The following is a 24460-nucleotide window of genomic DNA, read 5'->3' on the forward strand; positions in this document are numbered from 1 at the left end:
GTGCTTTAGTTATTTACGGCACTGAGGCACGAACTCAGTAGGAAAGAGAGGCACGCACGTGACGCCCACGAAGGCATGGGCTAGCACTCTCTGCAGCCACTGTTATGTATGTCTGTGACTCTCTGTGTTTCAGTCATTAGGGTCATAGGCACAGGCGTCAAATCCACAAAGGCATCGTGTGGTATTATATAGAGTCATATTCGCTTGTGCTTGTGTTCCGAATGATTCAGACGACTCGTTCAGACGGAGAGGCACGGACGAGAAGCCCATGGAGGCATACTTTGGTATTAGGCAGGGTCACAATCATGCGTTTATTGCGCATGGTCGATGGTATTACATAGAGTCATGCTCGCCTGTGAGACTCGACCAGACGGAGATGCACGGCCGTCTAGCCCACGGAACTGAACCTTTGTCTTACGCACAACCACAGGCGTTTACTATGTAAGGCACGGAATTGCCTATATGAGAGACGCTGATTTTAAAGGCTCATTTCCTTGTATTTAAAAGCATAGACGTGAAGTCCATACAGACACGGTTCAGTACCGAGTTGTGTCACACTTCTTTCTTGATAAAGGCATCGACGTTCGTGGCTATGTGTGTTTCAGTGTCAAGGGTCACAAGCACGGGCATACAGCCCTCAAAGGCATGGCGTGCTATTATATAGAGTCGCGCACAAAGGTTTTCCGATTGTGTTCCGAATGAGTCGGTGGACTCGGTCAAAAGGAGAGGCACAGACATCCAGCCCACGGAGGCATGGTTTGTTCCTACCCAGAGTCACGTTTGTGCGTTTATTACGGAAACCTAGTAGAATCGGGCGACTGTCCTTGTTACAATTGTTTTTGTTGTATAATTTTTTACTCAAATGCACGAAAGGCGACTTTATATGTTTAGTAGCGTCCCGATCCTTTATGCACGAAGACGACTTTTTGTGTGTCAGTGTTTCAGGTCACAGGCACGGTTGTCAAACTCACAAATGCATGACGTGTAATTATCCAGAGTTACCTTGGTGTCTCTTTGTGTTCCAAATGCGCCCGTTGACTATATTACCAGGACAAGCACGGTCGGGATGCCGATGGAGGCATGCTTGTGTTATACGCGGAGCCACGTTCATGCATTGATTGCAGAAACCCAACATTTCGACGGGCGTCTCCACGTATTCGGGTGTGATCGCCACGTGGCACCACTACGGAAACCCAAGGGTCCGACGGATGTCTCCTCTGGTGACGCCGGTCTGGCTCGTCGCCCGAGGCCAGGCTCCGGCTATTTAAGGCGAACGGACGGCGTATCGAAACCCTAGCCACACCCTCTTTCTTGGACTGTCCAGATCCACGCCACATATAGCGGCGCTCGCAGGCGGCGCGATCCCAGCAGTGGAGATGGAGATGGAGGTCTACTCCGGTGCCCCGAGCACCAAGAGGGCGAGGCTCGCGCCACCGGCGACGCCTTCCTCTGGTGGTGTGGCGGTAGCGGCTGGAACCGGCGAGGGTGCGCCTACTGGATCCGAGGATCAAGAGAACCAGTCTGGTCCGGACCGCATCAGCGACCTCCCGGACGCCATCCTCGGCGAGGTCATCTCCCGTCTATCCACTAAGGAAGGCGTTCGCACTCAAATCCTCGCACGTCAGTGGCGCCCTGTTTGGCGCGCCGCTCCTCTGAATCTGGACCGCCGTGAGATCCCTGTCCCACGTCTTTTTAACCCTCTAGATCAAGTACATTTCGATTTGGTCACTGCGAACTCCGCCACACCGGAGGAACTCGTCCGCGTAACATACACTGGAACTTTTTTTAGAGGAGAACATGTCGGTGAAGATAATTCCTATGATGATTCGTACCTTCCAGAGGCCATCCTCTCCGGGCGTCAGAGCGCAGTTCGCCGCCTCTGCATTCCGGCGTCCTACCTCCACTGCAGGCACTCCACAGTCGACGACTGGCTTCGATCGCCAAGACTGAACAATCTCCAGGTGCTCGAGTTTTACTACCTGTTCCCACCATGCTTGAGACAACATGACATAGGGCCATTCTCATGCCCTTCGCTCATGCCATCACCACCAGCATTAAACCCTCAGATTTCCTCCTCTCTCCAAACCATCGCCTTTGCTCTTTGCAAGTTACCAGACAATTATGTACGGGTGCTTAAACTACCACTGCTCAGGAGACTCTCGCTAGTAGATGTTGATGTATCAGACGTCTCATTACAAAGCATCATCAGCTCTACTTCTCCTACACTTGAGTCTCTGCTGCTTGTTTGGATAGTCAGGCACCATTGCATCAGAATAAACTCACCTAACCTTATAAGCATCGGCATTTCTGGTTACTATGGGCAAATTGTTATAGAAGATGCCTCGTCACTTCAACGGTTGCTTTGTGATGGTGATTGCAAGAAGTTGCGAATAGTTATCACCTCTGCACCTAAACTGCAGGTCATGGGCAAATTATCTAATATTTCTGTGAATCCGGCGTCACAAATGACCGTATAATTATTCAGGTACTGACTTTCAACAATACTTTCACCTCCATTCATTGGTACGAACAAATTCCATGCAATTCAACCTTTACCCTACTAACATTATGTTTTATTCTACATGAAGTGTCTGCCGACAGTCAGCACATCCACAGCGGTTCATTCTATCAAGACGTTGTCTATCAGCATGGATTATGACCTACACGCAGTCTTTTCCTTGGTGGAACACTTCCGAAGCTTGGAGAACTTGTATATCGAGGTGATGCTTCTCACACAAATTGTAAAACACATACCATGCATGGTGTAGAACTCCATTCAACAAAAAAAGTCACTTACATTTGTATGTAATGGACAAAGGTGTATATAGTCATGGACCAGTATTAGGACAAAACTAAAAAAGAGCTTTTATCACAACAGAGGTTATAGAATTATTCCTTCACTTGCTCTCCCAGCACAATCACTCTTTATGGAGCTTAACCATTTTAAATCTTCATGTTTATTCAGGAAATAGCCTCTAACGAAGAAAGTCTTGCGAACGTCTGTTCTTGCAAGCACCACCATGACGTTCATTTGAAGTCACTAACGCTGGAAAGCTATGTTCAATGCGAGAAAAGCATTCAATTTGCGACATTCTTTATTCTCAATGCAGCACAGCTGCAGACTATGAGGATCAAGTTTCTTCTTCAGGAAGACTTCACGGAAGAATTCTACAAACAGCAACAAGACTTGCTTCAATGGGACAAAAAGGCTTCTAAACATGCTTGCCTTAGGTTGTCGCCAAGTTGCAACCACGGGAACTTGGATCTAAGGCAAGCATGCGTTGAGCACCTGGATTTAAAGGATCCATTCACTTGTAAGTGCTGAAAACAGTGCTGGAGTGAGATGTTGCCGCCACTTTCCGGTTTGGACTTTACGTAGGTGTGGTGAAACAATGCCCGTACCTTTTTGCTAAATCTGTAACCTTGCCAACAGCGAACTCGGTATTTCGGTCTATGGCTAAACGGTCTTTTGCTCATGCCGTACATTTCATTAGCTAAACGGGCTTCAAGTCTCTGAAGCCACGGCTATGTACATTTGTGACTTTCTGTGTTTAAGTGATAAGGGTCACAGGCACGGGCGTCACATCCGCAAAGGCATCGTGTGGTATTATATAGAGTCATATTCACTTGTGCTTGTGTTTGTGTTCCGAATGATTCAGTGAACCACGGTTTGTCAGCAAACACACAGACGATCATGCCTTCGTAGAAAAGTGATTCGAGACGCACTGTTCTACCTGTCACACAAGCACGACCATGGCAAATGCACAGTTTGCCATGAACCACACAACGGCCGTGAAGTGATACGATGCGCACTGTTCTACATGCCACACAGGCACGCCCGTGATTCCACATGCTTTAGTAGCACGTAAAAACGTAAGTCTTTCACAGGAAACACCGTGAACCTACTGCCAGGCACTATATCCATTTGTGAAACAGAAACGCAAACACAACCGTGACCCGTTGTGTTTGAAATCTTTGCATCACAGAAGCACCGCGTGAAGGCACATGAAATACGGTTGGGCACGCATCGCAAGCACGGTTATGCACATGAGGTATAGTTAGGCACAGTGCAGGGACATAATTGCAGATGTCACCGCTGTTGCGCGGGCATCACATCAGCAAAGGCATCGTGTGGTATTATATAGAGTCATGTTCGCTTGTGCTTGTGTTTGTGTTCCGAATGATTCAGTGAACCACGGTTTGTCAGCAAACACACAGACGATCATGCCTTCGTAGAAAAGTGATTCGAGACGCACTATTCTACCTGTCACACAGGCACGACCATAGCAAACGCACGGTTTGCCACGAACCACACAACGGCCGTGAAGTGATACGACGCGCACTGTTCTACATGCCACACAGGCACACCTGTGATTCCACGTGCTTCAGTAGCACGTAAAAATGTAATTCTTTCACAGGAAACGCCGTGAACCTACTGCCAGGCACTATATCCATTTGTGAAACAGAAACGCAAACACAACCGTGACCCGTTGTGTTTGAAATCTTTGCATCACAGAAGTACCGCGTGAAGGCACATGAAATACGGTTGGACACGCATCGCAAGCACGGTTATGCACATGAGGGACAGTTAGGCATAGTGCAGGGACATAATTGCAGATATCACCGCTGTTGCACGTTTTTTAAAAGCACGGCCTTGCACTGTCTGTGTTTCAGTGTTTCAGTCATTAGGGTCACAGGCACGGGCGTCACATCAGCAAAGGCATCGTGTGGTATTATATAGAGTCATGTTAGCTTGTGCTTGTGTTTGTGTTCCGAATGATTCAGTGAACCACGGTTTTTCAGCAAACACACAGACGATCATGCCTTCGTAGAAAAGTGATTCGAGACGCACTATTCTACCTGTCACACAGGCACGACCATGGCAAACGCACGGTTTGCCACGAATCACACATGGTCGTGAAGTGATATGACGCGCACTGTTCTACATGCCACATAGGCACGCCCGTGATTCCACGTGCTTCAGTAGCACGTAAAAACATAATTCTTTCACAGGAAACACCGTGAACCTACTGCCAGGCACTATATCCATTTGTGAAACAGAAACGCAAACACAACCGTGACCCGTTGTGTTTGAAATCTTTGCATCACAGAAGCACCGCGTGAAGGCACATGAAATACGGTTGGACATGCATCGCAAGCACGGTTATGCACATGAGGTACAGTTAGGCACAGTGCAGGGACATAATTGCAGATGTCACCGCTGTTGCGCGTTTTTTAAAAGCACGGCCTTGCACTCTCTGTGTTTCAGTGTTTCAGTCATTAGGGTCACAGCCACGGGCGTCATATCCACAAAGGCATCGTGTGCTATTAAATAGAATCATGTTCACTTGTGTTTGTGTTCCGAATGATTCAGTCGACTCGTTCAGACGGAGAGGCATGGACGAGCACCCCATGGAGGCATACTTTAGTATTAGGCAGAGTCACGTTCATTCGTTTATTGTGCAAACCATACATTTCATTAGCTAAACGGGCTTGAAGTCTCTGCAGCCACGGTTATGTGCGTTTGTGACTTTCTGTATTTCAGTGATAAGGGTCGTAGACACGGGCGTCAAATCCACAAAGGCATCGTGTGGTATTATATAGAGTCATGTTCCCTTGTGTCTGTTTTCCGAATGATTCCGTCGACTCGTTTAGACGGAGAGGCACGGACGAGAAGCCCAGGGAGGCATTCTTGAGTATGAGGCAGAGTCACGTTCGTGCGTTTACTGCAGAAATATAACAGAATTGGATTCAGATGTGAACCCTCACTGTTTACTTTGTGAGGCAATGAATGACCGATCCGAGAGATACTGTCCTTAAAAGCACGGGCAAGAACTCTCTACAACCACGGTTCTGTAACAAAGAGCCACTGTCAAACGCATGGAAGTCATGCAACGAGGGCCACACTTTTAGTAGTAGAAAAAGCACTTTATCAGCTGGCGTTGCTCCTTTGCTACGCGCACAGTAGGGTGGCTGTGGAAGGCACGTTATTCAAGCAGAGAATGAACATCATGATGCCAGGACAAGACCAAAAGCATGGTTGTGAGTCTGCAGTGTCACGGCTAGAATCCTCAAGATGCATTTCGGTGTGGCTTCTTGAGTAGAAACTCGGTTGTGCGGTCACCAGAGGCACTACGTAACGCCCCGCAAAAGCGGTTTGGTTGACCATTGTGGTGGTTGTCTATGCTTTCAGCTCTTTTCATCTCTCCTGTATCGCAGCAGAGACGCATGGTTGTATTGTTACACCATCCAACTTCATAAAGAAAGGGCTGCAAACATTTACAAACAAACCTATCGCCCTTATAATATTTTCCCAGCTGAGTAATAAAACTACCTAAACAAGCAAAATCTGTTCTGCTTACATTTGCTTTGTTTCTACAACTGCACCAAATAAACCTACAAGCCGTTTTTTATAACCACAGTACGAGGACCAGAAACAGTGCAACGGCTCAAATGCAGCTCCATCAGTGCAAGGCTCAACTGCAGCTCCTCAGTGTGTATGGCAGGTACATCCAAGAAGCACCGCTCTACCTGCAACACAGGCACGGTTGTGCATGCATTGTGTGCATGACAGGTACATATATAAGACAGGCACCGTCGTACATACAACACAGCACAGTCACACATACATCGCGCATCTCTCCACTGAAAAATTAAATCTACTTTATGTCTCTTAACCTTGGTGCCACAGCATTTTATGGTCCTTCGGCCCGTACAAAGCCGCAAAACCACACATTTCCTTCATGACTGCACGCAACACAAAAACAAACAAGCCTACACATGGTGCAAAGACTTCAATGGTTGTCTGATAAAGTTTACATAAAACCCAAGCTCAAAAGAACGCAATGATACGTCTCCAACGTATCTATAATTTTTGATTGTTCCATGCTATTATATTATCTATCTTGGATGTTTATGGGCTTTATTTTACACTTTTATATTATTTTTGGGACTAACCTATTGACCCAGAGCCCAGTGCCAGTTCCTGTTTTTTCCCTTGTTTCAGTGTTTCGAAGAAAAGGAATATCAAACGGAGTCGAAACGGAATGAAACCTTCTGGAGAAGTTATTTTTGGAAGGAAAGCAACCTGATAGACTTGGAGTGCACGTCAGGAAAGAAACGAGGGAGCCACGACGTAGGGGGGCGCCCACCCCCCTAGGGCGCGCCCTCCACCCTCGTGGGCCCCTCGTGGCTCCCCTCACGTACTTCTTCTGCCTATATATCTCCATATACCCTAAAAATTTCGGGGAACAGAATAGATCGAGAGTTCCGCCGCCGCAAGCCTCTGTAGCCACCAAAAGTCAATCGGGACCCTGTTCCGGCACCCTGCCGAAGGGGGGAACCCTCACCAGTGGCCATCTTCACCATCCCGGCGCTCTCCATGACGAGGAGGGAGTAGTTCACCCTCGGGGCTGAGGGTATGTACCAGTAGCTATATGTTTGACCTCTCTCTCGTGTTCTTGATTTGGGACGATCTTGATGTATCGCGAGCTTTGCTATTATAGTTGGATCTTATGTTGCTTCTCCCCCTCTACTCTCTTGTAATGGATTGAGTTTTCCCTTTGAAGTAATCTTATCGGGTTGAGTCTTTAATGATTTGAGAACACTTGATGTATGTCTTGCCGTGCGTATCTGTGGTGACAATGGGATATCACGTGATTCACTTGATGTATGTTTTGGTGATCAACTTGCTGGTTCCGCCCATGAACCTATGCATAGGGGTTGGCACACGTTTTTGTCTTGACTCTCCGGTAGAAACTTTGGGGCACTCTTTGAGGTTCTATGTGTTGGTTGAATAGATGAATCTGAGATTGTGTGATGCATATCGTATAATCATACCCACGGATACTTAAGGTGACATTGGAGTATCTAGGTGACATTAGGCTTTTGGTTGATTTGTGTCTTAAGGTGTTATTCTAGTACGAACTCTAGGGCTGTTTGTGACGCTTCACTACAAAAAAAATACACTTCCGTGATGATACGTGTTTGTCACAGTAGGTCGCGTTTTCTGTCATGCATGTACATCCATGACAAATTTATGACAGAATCAAGATAGTCATACTTGTGCTGTCGTAGAAGTGTTCCATGACATTGCCAAAATTATCATCACGGAAGTGTCCACTTCCATGACGATAAATCGCGCGTCACAGAAGTGCTTTCGTCAAGGGTGACCGACACGTGGCATCCACCGTAACGGAACGCCGTTAAGCTATCGGGTCGGGTTTTGGATCCGATAACCCGTTAACAGCCACGACCAATGGGGATTTTCCACGTGTAAAATCATCATTGGCTGGAGGAAACACGTGTCGGCTCATCGTTGGGACAGATGTCATCCACTCATTGGACAAAAGGCGCCTATGATACATCGACACGTGGCACGGCCCATCAAGTTTAAATGGGCCGGCCCAACTAAAGGCCCACAAGATTTTGCGGACCATAATGGGCCGGCCCAGCTAAAGGCCCACGAGATTTTGCGGACCATAATGGGATGGCCCAGCTAAAGGCCCACAAGATTTCGCAGGCCATAATGGGTCGGCCCAGGTAAAGGCCCACAAGATTTTTGTGTGCCATAATGGGCCGGCCCAGGTAAAGGCCCACAAAATTCATGCGGGTCATAATGGGCCGGCCCAGCTAAAGGCCCACGAGATTTCGCCGACACTAATGGGCCGGCCTAGCTGTAGGCCCACAAGATTTTGAGGACCCTAGTAGGCCGGCCCATTAACTGGCTGCCATGTTTTGGGCCAAATGCCGGCCCATATTTGATCCGGTCCATTAATGGCCTGCCACGTTCCGGGCCTAATAATGGCCCATATGAGATCCGGCCCGTTAAAAGCCTCCCACGTTCTGGGCCAAATCACGGCCCAGATCAGGTCCGGCCCTTTAAGAGGCTTTGGCCTCAATTATGGCCCATATCAGATTGGGCCCGTTAACTGGACGCTATGCTTTTGGGCCCACTTTCTAAAGGCCCATTTAGTAATTCGGCCTGATATTAGTTTCGGCCTGTTAAGGGCCCGTTTAACATTTCGGCCCTATATTAATTTCGGCCTGTTAAAAGCTCGTCATATAGTTGGGCCTAACTACGGCCCGGTTTGCATCCGGCCTGCTCGCAGCCGATATCTGATTGGGCCAAACAAGGACCGAGACAATTTTGGCCTGTTAAAAGCCCGTGATTTGATTCGCACAATCATGGGCTGGGGTCCATTTCGGGCTGCTGCCAGCCCGTGAGCTGTTCGGCACGTTTCAGGCCCAACCTACTTCTCAGCCTCCTAAAAGCCCATTGTGTTTTCTTGCGAAAAGAGGCCGGGGGTTACTCGGCCTATTAAAGGCCCGATTCTACTAGTGGGCCAGTTTGACGAGGCCCATGATGCGGATCATACATCGTGATTGCATGACGGCCCGATTATGTACCGTAATTTTACGGTTTGGCTGGTTTACTGCGAAGACAGGATATATATACAGTAAAATAAATGCAGCATCATGAATAAGAAAAAACCTAGACTATACAATAAAGAAATTACGGCATATTACATCCACTGGGCATCAAAGTTCGCCACTATGATAATAAAGCACAAGAAGACAGCAGATTACATACACTGGGCATCAAAGATCGCCACCAGTGCAAATAAACACGCCGACAAAATAATATACAAACCGACAGCACTTCAATAGAGTTCAAGAAAGGTTAGCCCTGCTGGCAAGCTGCAGCGCAACCACCTGAGCAAGATGATGAGACTGCGCTTGTTCAACACTTATATCTTCCTCACTCTGAAAGATAAACAAGCAGACAGATGACAGGTTTTGCACATAAAAGTATTAGTGTTGACAATTCATCACATTTCTTACTGACGAATAAAGTGACACAGTTTAAAATTGCATTAACACAATATGGTATTGTTTAGGTCAAGACACGGCAGGAAATGACATTGTGAAGGAGTTGGCAGCTTCACGACACCACTGGATTATAGATCAAGAACTCATAAGTAACAATGGTTAGTGTGCTGTCAATTTATCCCATTTCAGATTGGCAAATAAAGAAATGGTTTAAATAATAGTAGAATGATATGACATTGTTCATAGTTAAGACATTGCAGAATATGACATTGTGTTGTAGTGGGTAGGTTCACCACACCACTGGATTACGGATGAAGAACAGAAGCATACATGCAGTGCAAAAGAAGATCACTTGCTCAGTATAGTTTAATTTACATGGTATGAAGAAGGAACTTGGTTGTACAACTGAAAACTTAAATTGAGAAGGACAAACTTTTGTTTATGAACTACCTAATAAACTTTAAACATGCAATTTGATGCAAACACCAAAAATAAACAGCTGTTGCAGTCATGCCTAACCAAATATACACAACAAAGTTTGAAGGCTTGAGAAGGACAAACTTACATTACTGGTGAAGACAGGCTCTATAAAGCCCTTGTCCATGCTGATGGGGGGGGGCAATTCAAGAAGTTTACCACAGAATCTTCTTCATAAGCATTGCCTTTATTCTACATTTTGTTAAGAGTAAATATAGATGTGATAATATACGAAAAAATGGAGAATATTTAAGATAAGATGAAGAGTGATGCTACATAACCAAGTAGCTATAAATGTATGTGCAGCGATACAGGCAAAAGGCACAGCCAAGAGCAATGCACAGCTAAACTTCTTCAGTACCAACCTTATGGTAAGAGTAAGTATAGATCTGATGTGTAGAAAATGGAGGGCAAAGGAAAATAAGCTGCAGAGTGATGGTACATGAACAACTACCTGTCAATATAAGTACACTGATAAAGGACAGCATGTACTTACAAGAACAATGCAGAGCTAAAAAAATCATTGGCATTGGATATATTCTACACTAATGTAACCATTCATACAGATCAGATAATTTGGAGCGAACAATTGATAAGCAAGCTATCATGCATACTGCTATCACATAATGAACAAGGTATGTATGCAAGTACAGTGATACAGGACAACAGGTACTAATAAGAGCAAAGCAGCGGGCAACATATTTGCGATATCCTGTCGTTCTTTTCAAACCGGAATTCTTCTTCGAGCAGATTTCCTACAAAAAAGATCCGTAAGGCACATGCGGAAAAGTAGAAGTTCAAATTGTCATTTGATTTCATAGACAGTACCTCATCCTGGGAACGAGACTAGTGCATAACAAGGTTTTTCCATTCAATGTCTTCTAAATTTAGCACAGGAGACTTCACCGGAAATTCATTTATAGATTTGCCATCAAAGTGTGATTTCCTCAGGTAACACCGATACTGCTGCAATGCTTCCTTGAAAAGCACAAGCAAGCTTTGCTCGTCATGACTATCCAGATTGACCCTCGCCTAGTTACAACAATGTAATGTAAATCATTGATGTGTTCGATCAGCAGAAAACAGGAAAATAATAACCATGAATAATAGCACTTACACGTAAGTTGGACAGGAAGATGTGAAAATGGTGTTTGTCTTCACTATAATCTTCCCATGATGGGAATATATGCACGTAGTCCCTAACAACATTGAAAGCATTGTCTTTTAAACTGGGAATAAATGGAATGGGGTTCCAATCTGCAGGAATTGGCCGTGTGTGCAGTTGGGATAGGTCTTCGGCCGGTGGACTTGCTGTACTTTTTGCTGGAGTGGGATTTTTTTGTGGTACAGCTGGTGCTATGGCAAATGAAATCGGTATACCTTTTGCTGGAGTGCAGGTCCTGTGTGGTGGGGCTAGTGGGGTGGCCAGTGAAGTATGGGTACAGTCTGCTGGAGTCGGTCCTACGTTTAGTGTCACTGGTTGTACAACCAATATAAGTGGGGCGCTGTCTGATTTCTCCGGCACCACCATGTTTTTCAAGGACTTTGCTGGTGCTCCTTCAGGTTCGGCAATCACCCTCTTCCTTTTTGATGTCTGATGCACAAGAACAGCATTTGAGTGGAAAAACATGGTATGATGACAGATGGAATATGTATTGATAATGGATGGGCATGGCATCTCGAGTTATATGATGAGTAAACTAAGCAGATGGTGGTGCAACAAAGTAGAAGAAATGCAAGACAACATATGCAAGATACGCGCAATCAATAAAACCTTGCCAAATTAGAACAGGCACCTTGATGGGTGAACAGGACAGGCCATCTGCCTTTGACTCCTCGAGGTTAGAATAGTCATTAGGATGATATTCTGAACAAGAATCAACAGGTGGGGAGCGTATGAGTTTCATTGCTTCCAGAATGGCACTCAATGCCTTGGTGCTAATTTTGTAAGTCATTGCAGTGTTCCACAATATTCTTCTGATGCGCGGATTATGATATTCACTGTAATTGCGTATAATATCTGAGAACCATGAAAACATAAATAGTTGTGAGATTATCTTTGTAATGCAGATGATATTCTAATATAGGGGCGCCCATGTAAACACTTGTGTGCTATCACTGGATTCTGATGAGAGAGCTCATGTGTGCTGTAATATGGTGCGTGCATTTATATAATCTGGCACAAGTACACAAAAAAATAGGCTCCAGAAGTAAGGATAACTGGCAGATGATAGGTTCATAATATACTATATAGAGAGTTTATTGCCAAACCATGATAACAAGAGCACACAACAACTAGGCAGATCATAGTGTACATAACAGGGGTACACCATAACCACGATATATAAATCGGGAAAGTGGAACTGGCTTGAAAATACGGTGTTGTATTGCCGCTAGTAATTGAAAGCCTATCGATCACGTACAAGCCAGCTCTATCAACTGTTGACTGCAGATGTCCCTGCGCCCCTTCCTGACAAGGAACATAATGTACGTACTAAATACAGAATAAACAAATAGGAACATGTTAAAGAACAGAAGAGGAAGCATATTCTTGAGGTTCCGCTTCAATGCATACAATGTTGGTTGCCCACTCATGATGAATCACAGCGCCCAAAGAAATGCAATTCCATGCTGTCTCTCTATATGTGGCAATTTTGAATAAGAGTCATTAGGATCATATTCTGAACAAGAATCAACAGGTGGGGAGCGTATGAGTTTCATTGCATCCAGAATGGCACTCAATGCCTTGGTGCCAATTTTGTAAGTCATTGCAGTGTTTAGCTTCAAGAGTGGACTGCTGCTAGTGCGACACAAAGCAGCTACACAGATCATAGTGTAGATATAACGGGGAAAACCGTAAGCATCAGAGTAAAATCAGCAAAGTGGAACTTGCTGGAATATATGTGCTAGTATTGCCGGTACGGCTAGAAAGCCTTCGGATACCAGCTCTCTTCAAATGAAGGTGCGGTACTGTTAATATCAGTGTTACTCTCAAAGGCGACACAGCTCCCCGCATTTCCTTGCTATTCTTATAGGATTCAAGTGGGAAGGTGACTACAAATCCTATTCCTATGTTTACAAGATCCTACGAATCAAAGAGGCTCAAAGTGTCCATCACAACCGACCGTATAGACCTCTACACTGCAAAAGTCCATGCTCATCTTCAGTACAAGGAACATACTGTACCACTATCATACTCCCTCCGTTCCAAAATATAAGTCTTGGTAGAGATTTCCACTATGGATCACATACAGATGTATCCAGATACATTTTAGAGTGTAGATTCACTCATTTTGCTCCATATGTAGTCCATGGTGGAATCTATACAAAGACTTGTATTTTGGAACGGAGAGAGTACATATTAAAGAAGAACGTAAGAGGAACATGGTAAAGAAGAGCAAGTAGATTTTGGATAATAAAATGTTGGTTGCGCAGTGCCCACACATGATGAACCAGAGCGCATTAAGAATGCAACTCCCAGCTGTCTCTCGACCATTTCAGGCGGTTTGGATGAAGATCCTACGTCTCCTAACCCATCTTCTTCCTCGTCTCTGATTCTTCCCATACAGAACACCGCACGGGCTGCCGGCCGGACCACCGGCCCCCGCCGCCTGTGTTCCTCCGCCACCCCCACCCCCCCCCCCGCCCCAACCCCCACCCGCGCCGAGTTTTCTTCGTTCGGCGAGGCCCCACAACCACCTGAGCCCCTTCGTTCGCACCGGCGACTCCGGCGAGCTCTGAAAAATCGACTAACCCAATTTTGAAATTTAGTCTACTGTGATTTAACTAGTGTGGAATATAAAAGGGGAAAACCATAAGCATTGGGAGTATAGTGTTGAGCATGCCATGGCAGATCTGAAGGTGCAAACCGGACAAAGGCAACTTCGCAACCAAGACAAGAAATCAGAGTAAAGCAGTGGCGATCTATTTTCTTGCTGCGATAAATAAGTTGAGCGGATACGAAAGAGTACCGCCTCTGGTGCGGCGCCGTGTACGCATCTGCTGAGAATTTGACGGTGCTGCGGTAGCGATGGCTGTCGGCGGCGTGGAAGCAGATCTAGGAGGGTAGATGGTGGCGGCGGGGCGTGGTTGACGAGACGGTTGTAGGAGCGGCGCCGGCAAGGTGGACGACGGCGGGGATGAAGCGAGAGGACGGGATGCAAGGATCCCGGTCTGAAGCCGTGGATGAGAGAGGTCGATCTCTTGTAATGGACGGCGGCGTCGGGGTATCAGCTCCGGCATGGTGGAGGAGGACGGCGGTGGATGGGGTGCGGACGGCGGAGGACGGGGGAGGGTGGGGTGGAGAGGGTGTTTTGGCGCCCACAGAGTACGAATGGGGAAAAGGGAGGTAGAGAGGAAGGGTGGAACCATGTATTCAGGGCGCGCTTGTCTCAAATGAGAGGAAATTTACAAACTTAGCCCCCGTTTCAAATTTCTACTACATCACAGCAACATTAGTCGGTTGGGGATAGGACGGTAATCTCGCATACACCGAATATTTGCCGACGAGAGTTTGTTTTTGGCGCCCACCGTGTATGAATATGAATCGGGGAGGGAGTCGATTTCGGACGAGGACACACTGTGTTTTGGCGCCCACTGTGTATGAATCCGGGTGAGAGGCGGTCACGTCACGTTTGGGTGAAATTACAAACCTACCCCTATCAAAACCGATAGAAATCCAGCAGATAGGCTTTGCGTCGCAGGGATAGGCAGTAGTGATTTCCATCTCGCAGATTTTGGTTTCGGGCAGTTACTGCGACTCTCCCCGCTTCGTTCAAATTTTGCAGAGTGCACGTTTACCGTGCCAACTCAATTCGAATCCCGTTTGTATTCTAATTTTTTTTCAGGCGGGATCCATTTTCAATTGGAATTACATTCTATATACATCATTTTTTATATATACTTTCAAAAGCACAACACCATTTATACATAAATATGGTTTAAAAATGGCATGATCTCAGATTCATAAGGTTGTATCCATCAATTTGGATTTTCAAATATTTGAAACCACTTTATGTTGAAATCCAATGTGTGCATTCCTCGCTAACTGTCTCCAATTAATGTGTGTTTCATGCGGGTTTTTTTACTTCTCAAACATGTATAATGTGTTTCACACACGCAACATATAGTGTAATCCCGTTTAGACATTAATTGCATATAAACCATGCATTGTTTGTAATTGAAGAATCTATGGATCACCAATATGGATAAAGTATATAACATTACACGTGTGCCCAAATTCAAATGAATATGCATGTTTGATACACCAATTTGCGTTATGATATTATCGATGTCGTGATCTCTAGTTTAAATATTTTAATCCCCTTTAATCCAGATATTCGTCTCATATAGCTATCACTCATGCTTATATAGGACTATCTCTCTGGACCTATACGCGTTCATCGTCTCTCAGGTATCTCTCGTGCTACCTGTATGTCGACAATGATCTTTTATCTTCATAACACACTGACGGTACTCTCTCCCTCGACCTCCATCACTCTATCTCTCTCTAAGTATATCTCGCTCCCTGCTATGTGTCTCTAACTATGATTCTCCATGTGGAATCTCTTTCTCTCACACAAACACAAACTTTGTCTCCCGGGGTCTCATTTCTCTCTACTATTCCCATGTGTGCCACTCGCACACCCCTCATACAGAGATGTCTTTCGCTCCTTAGATATGAGAACCTACGACGCTCCCTAGAGATATCTTGCGTTCCCTCGTATGTCTCTCTAGCTATCACTCTCGTTGTGAAATATCTTTCTCTCTCGCAGACACAAAACTCCGTCTCTCTGGATCTCATTTCTCTCTGATATCTGTTTGTATGTGACTCACATGCACCCTCTCTCTATCTCTCTCACACCCACACACATAACCCAGCCTTCTTATCCACTCGACTCCTATCTCTAACGCACACTAGCTAGCATCTTTATCTTTCTATTTATCTGTTTCTCCATCAACCTTCTTTCTCGCACTCACTCTTGATTCCTATCACGCACACTACATATGTTTCTCTCTACATGCAGTCAAGTGCCCTCTCACACACATATATAACTTCACACTTTGAACCGCCCGACGGTCATCTCCAACACCCAAACTAGCGGATGTCCCTCTAGCTAGCATCTCCATCTCTGTATCTACCTGTAGTTTCTCCGTCAACATTTCTTTCTCGCACGGAGTCTTGCTTCCTATCACCCACACTATATATGTCTCTCCATACATATGCATTTATAGGTTGGTCTCTTTTGCACAATCGTTACGCCTCACTCCCTCTGCTCGCCATAGATGCATGCTGCAGCCCACGCCACTACCTCTTAAAGACAAAAAACACATGCTCAATTGTCGGGCCTTCTTCCCTGCATTCTCACATGCATGCATATTGTCATACCGATCCGTCTCTCCCATGTCGTTGATCTTATGACTTATGTCTTCTTTCTTTTATCTCGATCACGCGCGCGCGCACACACACACATCCCACGTATACATGTATACCTCTCACACATGCACGTTCAAGGTCTCTATGTCTCCATACGTAGTTAATTACCCTCAATCCTAACGCCACATCGAATCGTTCTCCTCTTTTGTGCACATAACTTCCGCCTGGATGGGTAAAACACACACTCACACTTAACAATCTCCTTCTAGCTACCCCCCCCCCCCGCCTCACACTCTTCCCCTATATCCCCGAAACCAATAAGACCATCCCTTTGTTTAATTCCCGCCTACATGCACCATCGATATATAGTAGTCTTCCTCGGTGTCTCTCGAACAAACACGTTCTCTCGATGTTGACTCCTCTCACGCGCACACACCTTCTCTTCCCTCTCTACTCGCATTTTCTCTCTCGCACCCCATCGTTGGTGGCCTCTGCCATACACATCACCTCTCTATGATGAAGCCATGCACACTTAAATTACATCCGCCACAGAGGACCCCGCGACACACACACACACACACACACGCACGCACGCACCCCCCCTCCCCACACACACACTAAGACTCCATCTCTCTCTCTCTCACACACACACACAAACACACACACACACACACACGCACGCACGCACACCCCCCCCCCCACACACACACTTAGACTCCATCTCTCTCTCTCTCTCTCACACACACACACACAAACTAAGACTCCATCTTTCTCTCTCCTCTCACACACACACACCCCACACACACACACTAAGACTCCATCTCACACACACATGCTCTAGGCGGAGCATTTGTTCCTACCACCCTTCATCCAACCTTACCCGTATGATAAACAATCACCTTTATTTACTTGCATAACATGGACAAATTCCACTTTACTTTAGTCGTCAGCAAACTTATCATCTGTACCCTTATAAAAAACGAGTTGGCGGTGATGGTGTGCCTGCCATCTTGTAATACAGACCGTATGATCTATATCTGAGGATAGAAAGCAAACTATGATAATTTTACAAAAGATACCCGCACCTCTCTCCACATCATTATCTCCCGCAACCTCATTGCTCAGCAATTAAAAAAGGAATAAGTCTCTGGAACAATCTAGCATGCATGGTGGCCGCTGCCGCCTGCCGGCGCCGTCCATCCCCATGCCTCCGCCCATTCCGACCACCAGTCACCACCACGCTCCACTCCTCCTCGCCTTATCTCTCATCTTTCATTTTTTCGATGACATTCTCGAGATACCAGTTTTCCGATAAAATTCTCGAGATATCATTAGTTTGTACACATGGGATTACTCCTGCATGGGTCAATCACAACAGGTGTTCTGTAAAAAAATGCATATTGATGTTCCGTGCAATGCACGAGAATCTTGCTTGTAATTATATAACACAAATCACGAGTAGGAAGTGACATTTTTTGACACAACCACGTTAACATGGACACGTAAATCACTAGCTAAAGTAAATACCATTATACTTATATCCCGATGCAAAAGGTTGAGTACATGTCCGAAGAGTAGAGTCGCATACACGCACTCTGTCTCTCAGAATCTCTCTCACACACACCAGTTACGTGATGCCCACTTAAGCAGACACATATGTTACAATTTGTGCACCCGCGGGTACACGTGATGCTGCGCATTTATTTAAGCCGGAAGGCGAACCCAAACAGTAGCTGCATTCATTCCCCTCCCGCCGCCTCTTCTCTAGTCGCCGTCGCCCGGTAGCCATGGGCCGGCCGAAGGTAACAACATACGCCATACTCCCGCCGGAGCGGCGCTTTCATATGGAAATTTTAGTGGTCATGCATGCATCTTTTTGTGCTAGCACTCCTATATAAGGGTTGACCAGTCGCTTCCCGCGGACGTGCGCGGGCGGTGGAAGAGGAAGGAGAAGGGAAGCAGGCTGTGGAGTAACCTTTTTTACCACAATTTCTTAGGAAACTGAATGCAATAATTGAGTAGTTTTGCAAACTACCAGTACTACACCTGAAACGGTTCAAAACCTATACTCCCTTGCCAGCGCACGCTTCCCGCGTGAAACGGTCAGCGTCGCCCTGGAGCGTCAGTGCCGCATTAATGCCCGGCCAGAGCGGAGGCGACCTCTCACTGGCGCCGGCTTTGAAGTGGCGCGACGGCCGAGAGAGCGCCGCTTCCCGGTGCACGCGACTGCTCCGCGTCGAGACTGGCCATAGGCCCTGTTTGGATCCATGGGTTAGAGTTAGTTTGAGCTAGTTGTGGCTCAAATAGCCCTAAAGTATCCAGGCATGAGGGTTTAAATTGGAGCAAGTTGCACCGAACCCACCAAAAAAACTATCCCACCCAAGAGGTGCTAACTGGAGATAGTTCTCATTGGGACCACTGTAAAATCACTTTTCTCTCTCCATGAAGTGCATTTATTGTCAATCTAACCCTGTCACCCAAACACCTCTTTGGCTACAGTTAGTTCAGGGTTAGTCATGAGTTAGTCTAACCTCTAGCTAAGTTAGAGTATCAAACAGGAGCAGTATAGGACATGCAAGTTGCTCAAAGCATACAGGCAAATTCGTACGTGAAAGGATTTTTTTTCTTTTTGAAAACGGAACGTGAAAGGAATTTTTTTAGAATGCTCTTGGCATGTCACTAACAGGTGATAGTTAACCGACCTCAATAGACGGCAGAAACGCCAGCCTGCCGCACTTTGATAGAGACGAGGAGGGAGTAGCAATACAGGCTGCTGGATTACTAGAGATAGGTGTCGCACGAAAGCCAAGAAATATGGTGATAGCGTGGGTTAGCCATGTACTAGTATGATGTAACTACACTGGGCTGCCGTGTTTCGTACTCTTCCAGTCCACTGTGGAGATGATTGGTTAATTTTATATCGCTGAATAATATTAAATATTATGAGTGCAGACGCTCCACCACGAGGTTCCTTGCTCCTTCTCGGTCGTCCGGAATCTATGTTCTTCCACTCTATTTTTTTACGTGAGCTTTGTTCATCCTTTTTCCAACATGCGAGACATCTCTAGCATCAAGGTGCACGTGTTATGCAAGGGTCGTTCCATCTATATGAAGAACACGTGGGACTGGAACTATGAGACGGACATGTACCCAGGAGTGGACGTACGAACCTGAGTAATGTAGTGCAGTAAGTGAAGTAGAAAGGCACAAATGGTATGAACATGCGTGGCATATAGGGTGTGTTTGGTTGCATTCTCGTCTCAGCATAGTTGTTCCCTCTTCATGCATGCTCAACTCAACACCCCTCTTCATGCATGCTTCTAGTGTATTTGTGCTAAACTAGTGTGGACTCATGCACCCTCCATACACTCTACCAAACACCCAAAAGTAGGTCGAGAAGGAAACTCTTGGGCGGCATTTGTCTCTTACTACGTACTACCACTAAATGTTGTACGTGCAATGCACGGTGATGTTATGGAGTATGTGCCTAAGTACTCTATTACTACTATATTAGTTGGAGGCACATATTAACTTTTATATTTGTTTACGTGTATGCCCCGAGACCTTCCAACTAGACGTGTCTTTCTCTCCAGGTCGCACTTTGTATCGTTCATACCACTAAGTACTACTACGTGTGTTCTCCGACCTAGAAGTGGAAGAAGTGGAGACGCTCTACCACGCTGTTTTTTTAGGCTGGGCTCTACCACGCTGTTCATGTCCCACTCCTTTCGCTAACGTGTGGGACATCCAGCACGTGCCATGTTTGGCACCCTTCATCGTAAGAGTTGAAACGCTAGCATTCATCAGAAATAAAAGATAATTATAAATCGGCAGTGATACTATTTTTTGCGAACCAATCAGCAGTGATACTATACCACGCGGTTTCCTTGCTCCTCGATATCGAAAGGAATATTTCCGTTCGCCAACATGCGGGACGTCGACCATCCTGGCCCACTTGCCATGCACGCAGAACTCCAAGGGAGAGTCACCCAGGTTGTCGCGCCGCAGTAACAATGACTAATGAGCCGTCAAATCACAGGCCCACTTCCCACTTTGAAGTTGCTCGGACGAAGGAACCATCATGACTTCATTGAATTCCGCTTCTTGAAGAAAACTACTGTACCAGCAGTACTGCTAGCTACAGTAGTTACTCCAACAGAGGCCTCCTTTCGTTCATAGGATAGGAATATGAAAGTCATAGGAAGTGAGATGACATGCATCTCAATTCCTATAGAGAAAGAGATGCCATTTGATGCTTAGGATAGGAATTTTTCCATTTAGTCTAGGCTAATGTACTGGTAATTTTCTCTAAAAACTACAGTGTAACTAGTAGTATTGGTACATGCTCGTACTCAGACACACACACTAACTACTAGTACTACTACTTCTCACATGCTGGCCAGACACCGTCGTTCTCCTTCCCGGCTTTGTCGGCGACACCCCACCGTGCTTGGATCTCCGCCGACCTCTCCGCGGCAGCGCGTGCGTCCTTTTCTTTCTTGCGGCAGCGGGCCTCTCTTTTCTTGAGTGCTTTCTGACTTTTCCGCTCCCTCTGTGCGGCTTTAGCCGCCTCTTGCTCTACCACCCATTCGGCCTTGGCATCTTCAAATTCCTCCCACATAGTTGTGAGGTCGCGAGCGGTGATGAACTCGGCACGGCGGGATGCCATCGCTTCCCTACCATTTTGTGTGCGGTCGTGGGCGGTGAGGAACTCGGCGCGGCGGGATGCCATCACTCCCTTACCGGTTAGTGTGCGGCGCGGTGGCATGAACGACACTTGGTGAGAGCTCTGGGGTGGAGTGGCCGGACAACCGTATAGTGCATTGGTTTGTCAAGAGCTCAAGGACAGAAGACGAAGCAAATTTGGATTCCCCTTCAATCCTGGTCATTTATTACCGAGTAAAATGCATTGGCGGTCATCGAACTTGTCTTGATAGCTCACTTTGATCATTGTATACGAGATATGGTGATTATACGGCCACTGGCTCAGCGTATAGCTCCGTATTTGTCTGGTTGACCAGTCAAACAGTCCGCATGCGCCTCATCAGCTCGTGTTCTTTATCTATCTACGTGGGCCTAAATGTCAATGGAGAAAGAAATATTGTAAAAACCAAAATTATGCGTATGTGGGGAATCAAACCACGGACTCGTCGCTGCAACACACCCTCGTCAGCCAAATGAAAATGAAATACTTCACGTCAGACACTCACGCTCACGCTCACGCTGTCAAAGCATGCTAATGCATGCACGTCGCCATCTAAATCAAAGTCCTCCTCATGGCGCAACGCAAACGGCGAGCCCATCACCTGCGCGCCCCGGCGGTGCCTGACATTACTGTTTAGACGTTTGATGGAGGCCTACACGAACGCCGAGCATGTATTCACCTGGCTCAACACCAACGGTCATACTCGGACCGCCTTGCTCATGTATATCGTCCATCACAACGACAATCTATAAAACAGCCTAAGCTAGAGAGGGTACTATGGTAGTATGGTACGGAGTATGTACTATCGTGAGCGACCAATCTTAGTGCCACTGCAGACCGAAACCCCTTCCATCGCTAGCGCGCGCTTCCCACCTGAAACGGTCACCGTCTCTCCAGAATGTCAATGCCGCATTCACTGGACTTAACTGCAGGTGCAATTGGTGTGTCACTGACATGCGGGCCAGATGCCCGTTGGGCCCACATCACTACTAGGAAAAGGGCTATAGATGGAATGGCCACTAATGGCGCACCAGACATGTGGTGCGCCATTGCTATATAGCAATGGCGCACCATGTGCTGGTGCGCCATTAGTGTGAAAGACACTAATGGCGCACCAGACAAACGGTGCGCCATTAGTAACAAATTTTATTTTATTTTATTTTGCCAGACATACTAATGGCGCACCAGGACATAGTGCGCCATTACTAGTTGTAACTAGTAATGGCGCACCAGCAACATAGTGCGCCACTAAAATATTTTTTTTATTTTTTACTTTTTTGCAAAACTACTAATTACGCACCTGGTGCAGTGCGCCATTACTAGTTTAAGCTAGTAATGGCGCATTGCTCCCCGTGCGCCATTAGTGTATATTTCATGGACACTTAGATCTCGATCCCCCTCCATCTCGATCGCTATCCCACCTCGCCAGATCCGGTCCCCCTCGCCGCCGAGCACCCCCTGCACCCTCTACCCCGCTCCACCGGGCGCCGCCGCCGACCCCCCGCACCCTCCCCCGCTCCACCGCCGCCGACGACCCACCGCACCCTAGCTCCCCTGCTCCACCGCCGCCGACGACCCACCGCACCCTCCCCGGCCCGCTCCACCGCCGCCGACGACCCCCCGCACCCTCCCCCGCTCCACCGCCGCCGACGACCCACCGCACCCTCCCCGGCCCGCTCCACCGCCGCCGACGACCCCCCGCACCCTCCCCCGCTCCACCGCCGCCGACGACCCACCGCACCCTCCCCGGCACGCTCCACCGCCGCCGACGACCCCCCGCACCCTCCCCGGCCCGCTCCACCGCCGCCGACGACCCCCCGCACCCTCCCCGGCCCGCTCCACCGTCACAAATTATTACTGTTTTTGTAAAAAATTGTTACTGTTTCATATTCATATTCATTTTCTAAAAAAATTATTAGATGCAACAAAAAATAATAATAATAAATTACTTATGGCGCACCTATGGCTGGTGCGCCATTGCTACATAAATTTTTTTTACTAATGGCGCACCCGTCGTGGGTGCGCCATTGCTATGTAAAAAAACATTCTAATGGCGCACCGCTTCGGGGTGCGCCATTAGTAAGTTTCCCCCCTTAGCTAATTCCTCCCCTCTCCCTCGCCAGTCCACCCGCGCGCTCACCTGACCCACGACGCCGCCGCCCCGACCCCCGCCGGACTCCACCCCCGTCGCCCCCGCGCCCCCGTGCCCCCCACCACTGCAGCTCCCCCACGCCGCCGCCCCTGCCCCCGCACCGCCGCCCCCGCGCAGCCATCCCTTCGACGCCGCCGCCGCCGCCGCCGACCCCGACCCCAACCCCGACCCCGACCCCTCCGGCGACCGGCCGTGCCCGCCCAGGTACCTCTCCTCCTTCCTCCTTCCTCCTTCCTCCTTGTCCAGCGGCCAGCCGCCCCGACAGCATCTCCAGCAGCACCTCTGAGCAATTTGCTCCACTTGTTCATGCACTAGTACTGCATATGCATGTCTTGTTTTCTGGTTATGGATATTGTATAGTACTGCATATCTTGTTTTTTTGTAATATAATGCTTACCAAAGGTTTCAATATTTTGCTGTTACCATTGTTCTTTGAGCATAATTCTTTTTCATTTCCTACTATCCTTATTCTAATTCTCTTAAATTGCTATGTTGTGTGTAATAGAATTAGATCTTGGATCTGCTAGTGGAATTTGGGAGTTTGTTAGCCAGCTTGGTGACTCCAGATTTTTTCTGTGATTTGTGGCTGGCATCTAGACAGCACACACATACATACAGAGGCACATAAATTTCGAAGCTGGAAATAAACTACCAAAACTGAAAGAAATTGGAGTGTTGAAGATATGCTAGTGCTGAATTTTAGTAGTAGACTAAAATAAATTTTAGAATGACTGAATGTATGCAACCTGCAGTAGTGTAGCTGTACCAAAATCACATCTGCCCTAATGTATGCAGTCATGTTTTTATGCCATTCTGACTTGTCCACTGGGACTTCTCTCCTGTGATGTCTGTTTTGTTTCTGGAAAAACCCATTCAGGACTGTGGGACTGTGGATCATTAGCAAGGAAACCGTGCTTTA

The 24460-nt window shown here is 47.0% G+C and overlaps 1 protein-coding gene across 1 annotated transcript; it reads left to right on the forward strand.

The window, feature by feature from the left end:
- Nucleotides 1–1376: 1376 nt before the first annotated feature.
- On the forward strand, nucleotides 1377–2477 carry LOC109732962 (uncharacterized). The gene has a single exon (XM_020292171.3). It carries the CDS (start codon nucleotides 1377–1379, stop codon nucleotides 2475–2477), a length of 1101 nt encoding a protein of 366 aa, XP_020147760.3.
- The last annotated feature ends 21983 nt before the right edge of the window (nucleotides 2478–24460 follow it).

Source organism: Aegilops tauschii, chromosome 1 (assembly GCF_002575655.3).
Source record: "Aegilops tauschii subsp. strangulata cultivar AL8/78 chromosome 1, Aet v6.0, whole genome shotgun sequence".
Taxonomy (NCBI): domain Eukaryota; kingdom Viridiplantae; phylum Streptophyta; class Magnoliopsida; order Poales; family Poaceae; genus Aegilops; species Aegilops tauschii.

Coding starts and splice junctions, on each gene's coding strand:
- LOC109732962 (XM_020292171.3), top strand. CDS start 1,377: ATGGAGATGGAGGTCTACTCCGGTGCCCCGAGCACCAAGAGGGCGAGG.